This window comes from Monomorium pharaonis, chromosome 6 (genome assembly GCF_013373865.1).
Source record: "Monomorium pharaonis isolate MP-MQ-018 chromosome 6, ASM1337386v2, whole genome shotgun sequence".
Taxonomy (NCBI): domain Eukaryota; kingdom Metazoa; phylum Arthropoda; class Insecta; order Hymenoptera; family Formicidae; genus Monomorium; species Monomorium pharaonis.
The window spans coordinates 15,529,474-15,543,264 of NC_050472.1; the positions used below are offsets into that span (position 1 = coordinate 15,529,474).

Consider the following 13,791-nt stretch of genomic DNA (forward strand, 5'->3'; position numbering starts at 1 on the left):
GGCTCGCTCTGACAATTCCGGAATCAGGGTATCAGCGCAATCCTTTGGAGTACTGCGCTCTGAGTCGCCAAATCAGGATGTTTTACATTCCATACTTAAGCTCGGATTGCGAGTGCCACTCCACCGCAGTTTCTAAAACGGACACAACACCCCATCAAGACGCAAGTTTCTTCCACCGAAGTCTATATGACTCACAAGTGATTGTGAGTCATATAGAACACGGGCTCGCCAGCACAACAGGGTGTAGAATTTCTTTTGTTGAGAGGCGAAGAAGGGTCTCACACAACAAAACCACAAGATTTTCAGATTAACTTGAGAGGTAATAAGTTTTATTCTGAACACTTGTTTATCGTCACAATCACTTGTGAGTCATATAGACTTTGGTGGAAGAAACTTGCGTCTTGATGGGGTGTTGTGTCCGTTTTAGAAACTGCGGTGGAGTGGCACTCGCGATCCGAGCTTAAGTATGGAATGTAAAACATTTTGATTTGGCGACTCAGAGCGCAGTACTTTAAAGGATTGCGCTGATACCCTGATTCCGAAATTGTCAGAGCGAGACTCGCGAACCGAATCCAGTGAACTGCGGAAACTCGGAGCACGGATATTCGGTAGCGCGATTGACCGAACAAGAGAAATCCGCGAGACACGGAGAGATGACTGCTCCGGTTTCCGTTCGAAAACGCTCTGCTCTAAAAAACGGGTGCACGGCGGAGCTCGCGATTTGGAAGGATCGTAAGATCCCTTCTATCAAATTAGGGCTGCGTACGTCAATTTTTGCCAAGTGAACAATGGGAAGGACTCTTGGTCAGTGGCGCACAGTAATGCCAAACGCCTAAATTCTTGGACATGGTTTGAAAAATCTCAAAGACTCGACTGATACGCATACAATTTGGTACATAAAGGTTTTCGGGGTTCCTAATTTTGAATTTGGTATCAAAAGTAAAAAAAACAAAATGGCGGATTGAATATAGCGGACAAAAATTCAAAAAGTACATGAATATTGACTTCTATTTGTAAGTTTTTTTAGTAATATTTTAATTAGTCTCATGGAAAATAGTATAATAATTCTAGGCACATATTCTCTAAATTTCCTAGAGTGAACCATTACTCTAAAAGAGTAAAAATTGGACATATCTAAGTTTGAGTGATTTGTCACTCTAATTAGAGTTCGAATGACAAAATATGACGAGATATGTTCGAATGACAAAATATTTGATTTAAAAAAGTACAAGAAGGCTTTTATAAGATTATATTTATTTTTTTACCAAAATATAAAAAAATTTAATTTTTAAATTTGATTAAAAAAAAAACGCTAAATGATGCTAAAAAAGAGAGATTTAAAGTGGAAATTAAAGTAATCATCCTAAAGAACGAAATTTTACTTGAAACAACTGCAGCTGAGTGCAACTTTTAAAAAATTGACATTATGTAAATTAATATAAATTAAGATATATGTCTACTTTGGAGGTCCGTGCACTTATAACACGTAACATTGTAGAGGGAAAATAGAGGGGCAACCCGGCAAGTCTGGCAGCTTTAGTTGTGACAAACATTACAATCTTACTCGCAAATCAAACTTGTCGAGGCGGACTCGCGAGCCAAACTCGTACATGAATAGAGCACTTTTAAAAGTGAATTTTTTTAAAAGTTGCTCTTGGCTGCAGTTGTTTTAAGTGAAATTTCATTCTTTAAGATGAGTACTTTAATTTCCACTTTGTCTCTTCTTTAGCATCATTTAGCGTTTTTTTTAAATCAAATTTAAAAATTAAATTTTTTTATATTTTGGTAAAAAAATAAATATAATCTTATAAAAGCCTTCTTGTACTTTTTTAAATCAAATATTTTGTCATTTGAACATATCTCGTCATATTTTGTCATTCGAACTCTAATTAGAGTGACAAATCACTCAAACTTAGATATGTCCAATTTTTACTTTTTTAGAGTAATGTTTCACTCTAGGAAATTTTGAGAATATGTGCCTAGAATTATTATACTATTTTCCATGAGACTGATTAAAATATTACTAAACAAACTTACAAATAGAAGTCAATATTCATGTACTTTTTGAATTTTTGTCCGCTATATTCAATCCGCCATTTTGTTTTTTTTTAAATTTTGATACCAAATTCAAAATTAGCAACCCCGAAAACCTTTATGTACCAAATTGTATGCGTATCAGTCGAGTCTTTGAGATTTTTTAAACCATGTCCAAAAATTTAGGCGTTTGGCATCACTGTGTGGCGCCAACTTGGAAAACTTTTTTGGGGGGGGGGGTGGGAAGAGAAAAATTTCTAACGATCTTTTTTTAGGCTAGAGAGATAAAAGTTAAAAACACTTTTACATATTACATTATATCATTTTTTATCGAAAATTGGACAGTTCCCTAGCATTTTACAAACAGCCCGCAAGAATGATGCCGCAGGTTTTAATAGGTTTAAATAGCTTTAAATATAAGTATGCTTCATATATAAGTATGCGAGCTTTAATATCTTATACACTTACATATATTTTTATTTACGTTGCACAAAATTGAGAAAGCTTATTTTAAATATTCGAGAAAGGAAGCTTATTTTCCTTATTTTTAGTTGGTAGTCTGATACGAGCTTAAGCTGTGCGCGTGGTTTCTTAAACTTTTTCAAGAAGATAAAAATTATTGGGGGGGCGTCGTCCCCCCAACAATTTTATTAAAGGGGCCAAAAGTGCTCTGCTCCTCCTAAGTCGGCGCCAGTGCCCTTGGTTTGTTTTTTTGGTTTTGGAAAGCGAGCGGTTGCACGCACGCTACGCGTGGAGCGAATCCCGCGGATCGCGCTCGGATAGAGTGATCGGTACGTGCCGCAGCCCCGCGGCCGTAATCGCGAGACTCCCTCGCGCATCCCGCAACACATGTATTCTTATAGTATATTTGGAACTGTTATAGTTTCTCTGAATAATGAAATTACTGTTAGAAATATGTGAAATAAATTATTTTTTGTTATATGTGCATCGAAAATGGTTCTTTTTTTGGTCCTTTACCGACCGAAAAGTCGCTGAATGTGCACGGACGGTATTCTTGCACAAGTAACTCATTTCCTCATTCATCAACTGTGCGGAAGAGTTGCGCGACAATTATTCCCGCACAACTATTTCCTCAAATGCTACACGAATGATTACTTTACTTTATATCTTTTCCTTTATTCCGATATTCTTACCGAACCACAGATTCGTCATCTCGTGACATACATATGGTAACTCTTGAAATCTATTGTAAAAGTAACCGATTGTTACCGACATTTTATCGCCATCTATGGTAATCTATGGTACGCTTTGTTGCTTTCGAATGAACCTAACCTAACCCTAGATAAATAACCTGTTTCTAAAAAAAAAACCTGTTATTTCGTCGCACAGACATTGTGCCATTATGCGTTATTGTATCACGGCCGCGTTAAAGTCGACCAGTGCAAAATGTTAGTGAACATGACAACTCCAAAAAATACTGTATTTATTCGCTAAATATCCTAAAATGGAGTGCAAATTTCAAACTTGTGTATGATTAACAAAAAACATCGTATCGACATGTACTTTTTTTTATTGTTTAGAAAAGAGTGAGCTTTAAGAATCTGAATTTATATTAGCAAGATTTTAACAAGAAACTTGTGAAAAATGATATCAAACTTTTATTTTTTTTAATTAAAAATAACATGTATGATTTTTATGCGATATAAAAAGGTCACACTTAACAAATCAAACTTTTGCCTAGCGATTTTTTAAGTAGGGTCCTTTGTCTTTTAATTAAAAAAAAGTTTATGTAATCTGGATGATTTTTTGCAAAGTTACGTCACTTTGAATATTGCTTAAAAATTTGGTCAAAATTTTTGTTTTGTTTTTTACGCCAGTGAACACACACACACTATACACACACACACACACACACACACACATTTTAATACTAATTTTGAATTATTTAAGTTGGTAGGCTACAGCGACGAAATTTTAGATGTTGCGTATCTTGGAGATAATGACAGTCACATCGCACTCTCGACCAATAGTTGTGATATAAAGCTTTATGAGATTGCTTCTATGAATTGCCAATTATTGTGTGGTCATATTGACAGTGTTTTGGCTCTTGCTACGACTCCGGCGAATGTAAATTTGCTTATATCATCAGCCAAGGTATATATATTTTAATAATTATAATACATTAGTACTTACTATATTAGCTTATTGGTTTTAAAACACATTATTATTTATCTTATACTTTTTTTATCTATAATTTCAAACTATATTAATTAAGGATGTTTTTTAGTTTAAGAAAATGGAGAGAAGTTATTTTACTTTCAATACACATATATGTTTATAGTACAGAATATGTTTATATAATACATAAAAATTTTGTTATTATTTTCAAAATATTTGTAGTAATGGAAGCGGGTGGAACTATAGTTTCTGTATGTTTTTTCGGTTTGTAGTGTTTTTTGTTATTCTTGCTAAAATTTATGAACTTAAATGTTATATTTATGGATACACGATATATTCGAACTTGCAATCTTTTACTTACGAATCCGTTATTCTCACATGGAACCATACTACATTTTTTCATAAAATAATAAATAATGAAAAAATGTTTAGCAGTAAAAACTTGATTATTTGTTAAAAATATTTTTTATATTATTGAGATAATATTAATAGAAATAATAACGATTAGAATATTAATAGCGATTTTTATTCTTGAGTTACATTATAATATTAATATTTATATGGAAAAAATTTGTAAACTTGTAAATACTGTAAAAGAATTTGTAATAATATTTTGAATACAGTAAAAAAATAATGTCACATTTTAAGTAGTGATGTAATATTTTAAGATAATTATTAGGATTCGGATATTTGTGTACGATTTTGCAGAGAATTGCAGCGTGCGTAACTTTATTAAAGTAAAGTAGAAATATTTCTTTAGGAGACCCAACGCTTACCGACTGTATTTGATTTATCCGAATACTATATATTATATATTACATTACATTATATATTACACAATTATATGTAATTATACATAACAATTATGTGTAATTCAGTAACATTTTATATTTTTGCACGAAAATGGTAAGATAACATTTTAATTTTTTAATGCTCAAATGTTCTTTAAACTTTATTTTTTATGAATATAGTTTTTCTAAGCTTATATTTTGATTGTGATTAAATTACTTTAAACTTTTTTCTCTCGGTGCTATTTTAGAAAGTTGTTTAATATTATTTTTCAAGTTTATTTATTTCTACTTAATATTAGATTTATAATTAGATTTATCGAAAACACTATTTCTTTAGCTAAATTACTTCTTTCATTTTAACATGTGCATTTATTTCGAAATAAATTGATGTTACTTTGTATAATGACATTTTATTGCTTTATACCTCATAAAGTGCGACATAATTATAGTTTTATACATATTTTTTAACATTTTTATTGTAAATGACGTTAAACAATTATTTTAATAATAAACAATAATATAAAATTCAAATATAGCAAAAAAATTACCGCTTATTTTTTTCCAGACCGGAAGCCTAATATTAGGCGCTGGAGCAATGCAGGGTTGGGAAAGTTACTTTGTAAAAGTAACTAGTTACAGTTACAGTTTTTATTATTGAAAAAGTTACTAATTACAATTACAAATTACCGATTTTGAAAAATAACTCGTAACAGTTACAGTTATTAAAAATATAACAAGTCGTTACTTTTCAGTTACTTTTTTCTTAAATAATTGTACATTATTTTAAATATAAGAAATGAGAATCTTACATTTTGTGCTTTACTAACTGTTGTATATTATGTGCTTTAACAAGTTATTTTATGTACACTAAATGAGAAACTTTGTAAAGGTAAAACTCTAAATTATATGTAACTGTTATCAGAATTAAATGAATCTAACGCAACATTGGTTGTCATACATTGATTCATATATTTTTTTTTTTACAAAATTTTTATAAAAATTTTTATTAATTTTATAGAATTTGATATTCAAATACATCATTATTAAGATAACCTTTTCATGGCGTTATTATAGAATCACCGATGCTAAACATATATTCCACAGATGCAGAACTCGGAATGTTTGTGTTATATTTAATAAAAAGTTTCTTAATTGCAACGTAATTATTTAGCATATTAATACTGCAATTATTCGATTTTAAGAATTGATACATATTCTTTTGTGTAAACTCGACTTTTTCCGGTTGTTGATTAAAAATTTTAGCGCATGTTTAAAAAAAAGTAATTATTAAAGTAACTATCAAAATAGTTATTAGTTATTTAAAAAATGTAACTGCGTTAAGTTACAGTTACAGATGGAGAAAAGTAACGAAGTTAAGTTATTAGTTACCAAAAAAAGTAACTGTAACTGTAACTTTGTTACAAGTAACTTGTTAGTTCCCAACCCTGGAGCAATGTCATCTTTTATGTAGTTTAACTCATTCACAAGGACAAAAATGTTGTAGCATTAAAACTGAAATAGTCCAAAAAATGGGTCGGCCCTCTAAAGGTTAAAGAGAACTATATTGTCAAAGAATATAAAAAAAATTTGGAAATATTTATGTGAAACACTTATCTTTAAAATTTGGTCATGTTCTTATGCTGTGAAATGAAATCTTCTTAACCTTTTATAAATTTATGTAGGACATGAAAGGGGTAAAAATTTATAGTTTTTAATTTAACCACTGTAATCTTCAAGTAACTCTAATATATGTATGATAATAATATTATAATTGATATTTTTTATACATATTATTGTTTGTAGGATAATAGCGTTCGTGTATGGCTATTAAATAAGGAAACAGCAAGGATGTCTTGTATTGGACATGCTGTCAGGCACACTGCTTCAATTAGTTCCGTTGCAATATCTCAAACATCATCTAAATTTTTTACCACTGTGGCTCAAGATTCATGCCTGAAATTGTGGGAATTGCCTAAAAATTTCGAGTTGCACGGTAAGTTGTAAAGTATGATTAAGTATTTCTTAAATAAAATTATACATATTTAATAGATTTTATAAAACTGCAGCATGGAAATATGTTTCATTTCATTGCATGAATTAATTTTTAATTGATAGGCACTGAATTTTCTTATATTTGGTTTGAAATAAAGCATTGTTTATTAACGTAGTTTGTACAGAAAAGATAGATTTTAACGATTTGCTGAGAAAAATTGAAATTGTTTTGCCGCTTTATCAAAAAGCGCATTATTTTAATAAAATTGGGTATAGATGCATATGTAGGGAACCACTTCTAATGATCTTGATCTTAAAATATGTTGTCAAGGTTATTTTCTGAGTGATTTTTAAGAGTTTTTGTTACGAAAGCGCAACAGACGCTGCCTGTTTTATCAACTGCTTTCTTCTGAGACACTCGTCAACGCTAGATGGCAGTATTTCTTTTTTTGTCTTACCGACGGCCACCATATATATTACACTTGCTTACTCTCTCTCAGAACACACACACGTGTATTCAACTATATAATAAATCTGTCTTTTATAAACGTAATCAAGTTCGACGTCCAGTTGACTCTTTTATCACCACCTCAAACTCAGCAAGCGAGTGATAATCGTCACAGGTTATGGGCCCAGCACGCTTCCACTGCGCGAGGAAATAGATTGTAATCTAGCCCGGCGTGACAAGGTTAAGTTCTCGTGAAGGGTACGTAAAAGCATATAGAGTGTGCACGAGGTGAGTCAGCGAATCATTGTCAGTCAACAAAAAAAAGGTAATGGATACCGATCGAAACACGATCACCAAATTCGACGGTGGCAACTGGCAACGATGGAAATTTCAGGTTACCGCGATACTGAAAGCCAAGGATGTCTTCGAGAACGTCGAACAGGACGTCAAAGAGCCGGAAGCACACTCGAAGGAGTGGAACGAATGGTCGTTAAAAAGGAACAAAGCCATGGCCATCCTCTCAAGCACAATCGCCGATGATCAGCTGGATCATGTAATTACATGCACAAAACCGTCGGAAGTATGGAAGACGTTGCACTCGATTAACGAGCAAGCGTCAAGTGCGTGTAAATCAGGCCTGCTACACGAGTTCTTCACGTACTCGTACAAGGAGGGAGACAGTATAGCACAACATGTGGCTAAGGTAAAAAATATTGCGGCAAAGTTGCAAGCTGTGAAGGAAAAGCAAAGTGAAACTGCAATCATCAGTAGAATTATCTCGACGCTGCCTGGGGAATATAGTGCATTCGTGTTGGCATGGAAGATGCAGAAAGAAGCAGACAGGACACTTGCAAATTTAACTGCGAGCCTAAGCGAGGAAGAGATGACTCACGTACAGAGGGAAAAGACAGAGGCGTTTTCGGCAAGCAAGGCGCGATCGGCCAAAAATAAGGAAGGTAGTCGCGGTCGATCGACGGGTGAAAACCGGGCCAAGTGCTTCGGTTGTGGAAGTATGGAACACTTCAAACGTGACTGTCCCAAAATCAAGAGAGGTAAAGGTCAAGCTCAAAAGAAGGAAAAACAAAGAAGCAAACAGTCAAACAAAGGATGAAACGGACGCGTCTGCATGGTCAGCGGAAATCAGTGCGAAGGCAATGGTGTCAAGTTCTGGGGACAGCTGGATCATTGATTGCGGAGCAACGCATCACATGACACCTCGTCACGATTGGTTTGAGACGATGGAACCATACAGCGCAAAAATCAAGGTGGCCAATGGGAGCTTTGCTATGGCCAAAGGACGTGGCAATGTACGGCTGGAACTGATATACAAGGGTAAGCGGACGAAGAAATTACTTACTAACGTGTTATGGGTACCAGAGTTGCCCAAATCATTATTTAGTAGCGGAGCTGCTGCCGATCGCGGCTGTGAAACTTCCTCGAAAAAAAATCGAATGACACTGGGCAGCAACGGCAGGGTCATTGGTGAAGCTTTCCGGAAGAAAGGCAGTTTGTATCAACTCAATGCGCAGGTGATGAAACCCGAGTACACAGCATATGCTTGCGAGACACCCGCAAATAGTGAAAAGGCAAGCTCGGAACTAATGTTGGCCCATCAGAGATTGAGCCATGTCTCACTCAAAAAAATGCGTAAGATGGTGGAAGTTGGTCTATTTGACCTGAAGATACCGGCTAAATCAAAGTTGTTCTGTGAGGCATGCATGTATGGCAAATTGACGAGAGCGACGTTCAAAAGGTTAGAAGATAGACGCAGTTACTTGCCAGGCGAGCTCATTCATACGGATGTAAGTGGCCCACATGAAAAGTCCGTTGGTGGAGCAAAGTGGTACGTCCTGTTCAAAGACGAGACAACAGGGTACAGGTTTGTACACTTCATGTTTCAAAAAGGCGAAGTGTTGCAAAAATTTAAGCAGGTTGCAGCTATTGTAAAGGCAAAGTTCGGCCGACCAGTAAAGTACCTGCGTTCTGATAGAGGAACCGAGTACGTCAATGAACAGTTTGGAACTTACATGCGGGAGAACGGGATTGAAGCTCAACTCACTGGCCGACATTCTCCAGAGCAAAACGGAAGAAGCGAACGCGACAATCGGACCGTTGTTGAAGCAGCAAGGGCGGGACTGCATGCCCTTGGACTTCCGAAGCGGCTGTGGTCGTGTGCAGTAGATTGCGCCGTTTACACACTAAATAGGACACCGTCTGAAGGAGAAGATACTACACCATTCGAGAAATGGACAGGAAGCCAGCCAAAGATTGGTCACCTCCGAACATTTGGGTGTGATGCGTATGAGCAAGTGCCTGCTCAACACCGAACCAAATGGGAGGCGAAGGCAGCAAAACGGGTGTTTATTGGCTACGAAGGTGAGCCCAATTACAAGCTGTACAATCCGACATCAAAGAAGATCACCGTTTCAAGGAACGTAAAATTTAACGAGACTGAATCAACGGCAATCGGTGGTGGCGAGAGGCATGAATGGCCTTTGATCATCGAGGATGATGTCGAGATTTCAGAAGAAGAGATTCAACCGCAGCAGACAGCACCAGGACCAAATCTGCGTGACCGGTCAGCATTGCAACCACCAGAGAGGTATCAGGCTCAACTTGTGGAGACCGAAGAGCACATGGCATTGCTCAGTGAATTAGATGAACCGGCAACATATGAGGAAGCAATGTCGGGAAATGCTGCCAAGAAATAGCAGTCAGCCGTGAAGGAAGAACTGGATGCACTGGACGAAAATAACACTATGCAAACTCCCACCAAATCGGAAGGCGATCAAGGTTAAGTGGGTGTTCAAAGTCAAGCGCAATAAGGACGGCGATCTGATCAAATATAAGGCCAGGTTAGTCGCTAAAGGGTTTCTACAACGAAAAGGAATCGACTATGAGACCTTTGCGCCAGTTGCCCGATACGAATCGATTCGGATATTACTGGCCGTCGCAGCCTCCAAGGATTATGAGCTGGGACAGTTCGACGTAACAGCGTTCCTGTATGGTGAACTAGACGAAGAACTCTATATGGAGTTGCCAGAGGGATACAACGCAGGTCAAGACAAATATTGCCGGCTGTTGAAATCTTTGTACGGCTTGAAGCAATCGCCCCGACAGTGGAACAAAAAATTCAAAGAGTTTCTAGACAAGTATAACTTTGTGGCAAGTTCGGCGGATCCATGCATTTACCGAGGAAAAGTCAACAGAGATGAAGTTCTGCTTGGACTGTATGTCGACGATGGGCTTTTAGTTGCCAAGTCGAAAGGAGCAATTGAAAACCGTTTTAGAGAATCTAAAAGAAAACTTTAAAGTGAAAGTCGGAGAGGCAGATTACTATGTTGGTCTGGAAATCTTTAGGAAGCGAGAGACAAAGGAAATCTTTATCTGTCAACGTGGATATCTGAAGAAGGTCGTTGAGAAGTTTGGTATGATGAACTGCAAGGAAAGTTTGGTACCAACTGAGACCCGCTTAGTTTTAAGCAATGAAATGAGTCCACGCAAAAAGAAAGAACTAGAAGAAATGTCGACGGTGCCGTATTGACAAGCGGTGGGCTCTCTAATGTTTGCAGCAGTGGTGAGTCGGCCCGACATAGCATATGCCGTGGCCAATGTGAGCCGATTCCTAGACAAGCCTGGTAAGGAACATTGGCTGGCTGTAAAAAGAATCCTACGTTATGTTAAAGGAATCATAAACTTCGGTCTATTGTACAAGGCAGATGGCCACAGCCTACTTGGATATACAGATTCAGATTATGCTGGTTGCGTGGACACTCGAAAGTCAACTAGTGGATTCATATTCATCAAGGCAGGGGCTGCTGTATCGTGGATGTCACAGCGACAACGAATCGTGGCATTAAGCACGACAGAAGCAGAGTACGTTGCAGCAGCAGAAGGAGCCAAAGAAGCAATTTGGTTGAAAAAACTCCTGGATTTAATGGGAGATCATATCGACTCCGTCCAGTTGAAGGTCGACAACCAAGGTGCAATTAAGTTAGTCCAGAACCCCGAATACCATAAACGCACAAAACATATAGACGTGCGCTTCCACTTCATCCGCGACAAAGTAGAAGAAGGGGCTGTTACAGTTAACTACGTGAAGTCGGAGGAGCAGTTAGCGGATATACTAACTAAGGGCCTAGCCAAGAACGCGTTCAATTGACTGCGAGAAGGCATCGGGATGATTAGTGGAACTGGTTGGATTTGCGATTGACTTATGTAATGGGAGTTTTACGAAAGCGCAACAGACGCTGCCTGTTTTATCAACTGCTTTCTTCTGAGACATTCGTCAACGCTAGGTGGCAGTATTCCTTTTTTTGTCTTACCGACAGCCACATATATATTACACTTGCTTACTCTCTCTCAGAACACACACACATGTATTCAACTATATAATAAATCTGTCTTTTATATACGTAATCAAGTTCGACGTCCAGTTGACTCTTTTATCACCACCTCAAACTCAGCAAGCGAGTGATAATTGTTACAGTTTTTAGTCGGCCTTTGTGATTTATTAGAAAATTGTTAACAAAAAATTGACAAAAACTTTGATGTACACTCGAATTTTTCTGCATAACAATATGTGTTAGAAAGCTCCTTAAATTGAGCTTAACAAAGATTTGATATATAGTCATAACATGTAATTTATTATTCATAATTATCAAAACGTTTTGACTATACTTACAAGTAAACCTACCCAAGTGTTACACTTCGATTTTGATAAGCTTTGAATATTTGGTAGTTAGGTCAAAATAAGAAACACATATTTTTTATACGTGTCTATACGACAGTTAAGAGAGTAAAATATTGTCTTAAAAAAAATTAGTTTTTATGTTTCTAAGTGAATGCTGTCGAAACAGTAAGAGATATTTAAAAAAGTTTTAAAGAAAACTTTTATGGCTTTTAACGTAGTCTATAACAGTGCAATCAAATTTTAAAAAATTGAGAGGGCAGGAGAAAATTTCGAAAATATATTTTTGAAAAATCCGATTGCACTGTTATGAACTACATTAAATGCCATAAAACTTTTATTTGAAACTTTTTAAAATATCTCTTACTGTTTTGATAGTATTCATTTAGAAACAGAATTTTTTTTCAAGAGGGTGTTTCACCCTTTTAAGGGGTTAGGCCACTGTAGAATTTTCAAAAAATTAAAAATTTTTGCTGAAAACGTACCTTAGGGTATCAAAAAGTATACAAGTGGTCCCGATACGAAACAAATTTTTTAGCGGTGTTTATGAAGCTATATTGCCGCGCGTCTTGGAGCGCGCTTGAGCGGTCTCGAGCGTTCTCTCACTGATGAACAAAGGAAAACAGGCTTGTAGAGGCTCTAAATCACTAAGCAAAGAAGAAATGTTGATTCCGAATGGCAAAAATATGGTACCGGAATAACAGATTAATGGTAAATTAAAATTCTTTTTTATTTAAGAAACATTGTTACTTAAAACACATTTTATACGTTACTTTGAACACATTTTTTTCGAAACCGCATTTTTTAAATTAAGCGGAATAACTCGAACAAATCTTTACCGATACACTTGAAACTTTTACTGTAGCTTCAAAATAGGATTTTTTTTAGAAGTACATACAAATTTTTAATTTTATTGTAAAATTTTTTGTTATAAACAATTTTCATGTAATTTTTTTTTTAAATGAAATTTTTTATATGTACGCCATTTTTACAAAGAATGGCGAAAAAATTCTGTATGTACTATAGAAAATGTTCTACAGAATAAATCTACAGATTAAATTTTTCTTCAATTAAAAATTTAGTAAAATTTGTTTAATCTAAGTATTTATATATTTAAGTTGAGGTAACTATTTAATATATGACTCTCTTAGTAGTACAATACGTGGCAGGACATTGGTTAATATTGAGTAAACATTGGTTATATTGAGAGTGCATTGCCCAATGTTTTTTCAATGTAACGCTAATGTTGGTCGTAAAATATTAGTTTCAAATCGGAATGCAATATTAATGTTTTGTTACGTCCAGCCTTATGAAATTTTGGGTCGAATCGGATGGTAGTAATGATGTTCAAGGAATGGAGATAAGGCAGAGAAGGTAACGTAACGAGACTCCCGAAAGCACGCGCTCGATAGGAAGAATGCATTAGGGGCGAATGCATTTTTTATGACTGGGAAATGTGGATCAGCGTGGCGAGAGGCTTGTTATAACCCTGTTTTCCGAGCGCTCATAGGGCCAAAGGACCACGCACACACATAAGGGGGAAATTGGCTACCCGTCGAATTGGCTGAAAATGCAATATGTTGTAGTTGATGACTTCCTGATCAAAAGTTTCAATGGGTCCGAGACCCAAAATCAACCGTTATCGAGATAGATGGCGTCAAAGATTATATATAGGGCGCTGCTCAGTAAAGAACGCG

The 13,791-nt window shown here is 35.9% G+C and overlaps 1 protein-coding gene across 8 annotated transcripts in view; it reads left to right on the plus strand.

Annotated features, from left to right (window-relative positions):
* LOC105840125 (transducin beta-like protein 3) overlaps positions 1-13,791 on the plus strand; it is a 191,941-nt gene that overhangs the window by 111,276 nt on the left and 66,874 nt on the right. For all 8 annotated transcript variants that reach the window (XM_036288352.1, XM_036288351.1, XM_036288346.1 and 5 more), the window contains 2 exons: positions 3,946-4,149; positions 6,768-6,957. In XM_036288352.1, the coding sequence (XP_036144245.1) occupies positions 3,946-4,149; positions 6,768-6,957 (394 nt within the window). The remainder of the gene's footprint in view (positions 1-3,945; positions 4,150-6,767; positions 6,958-13,791) is intronic.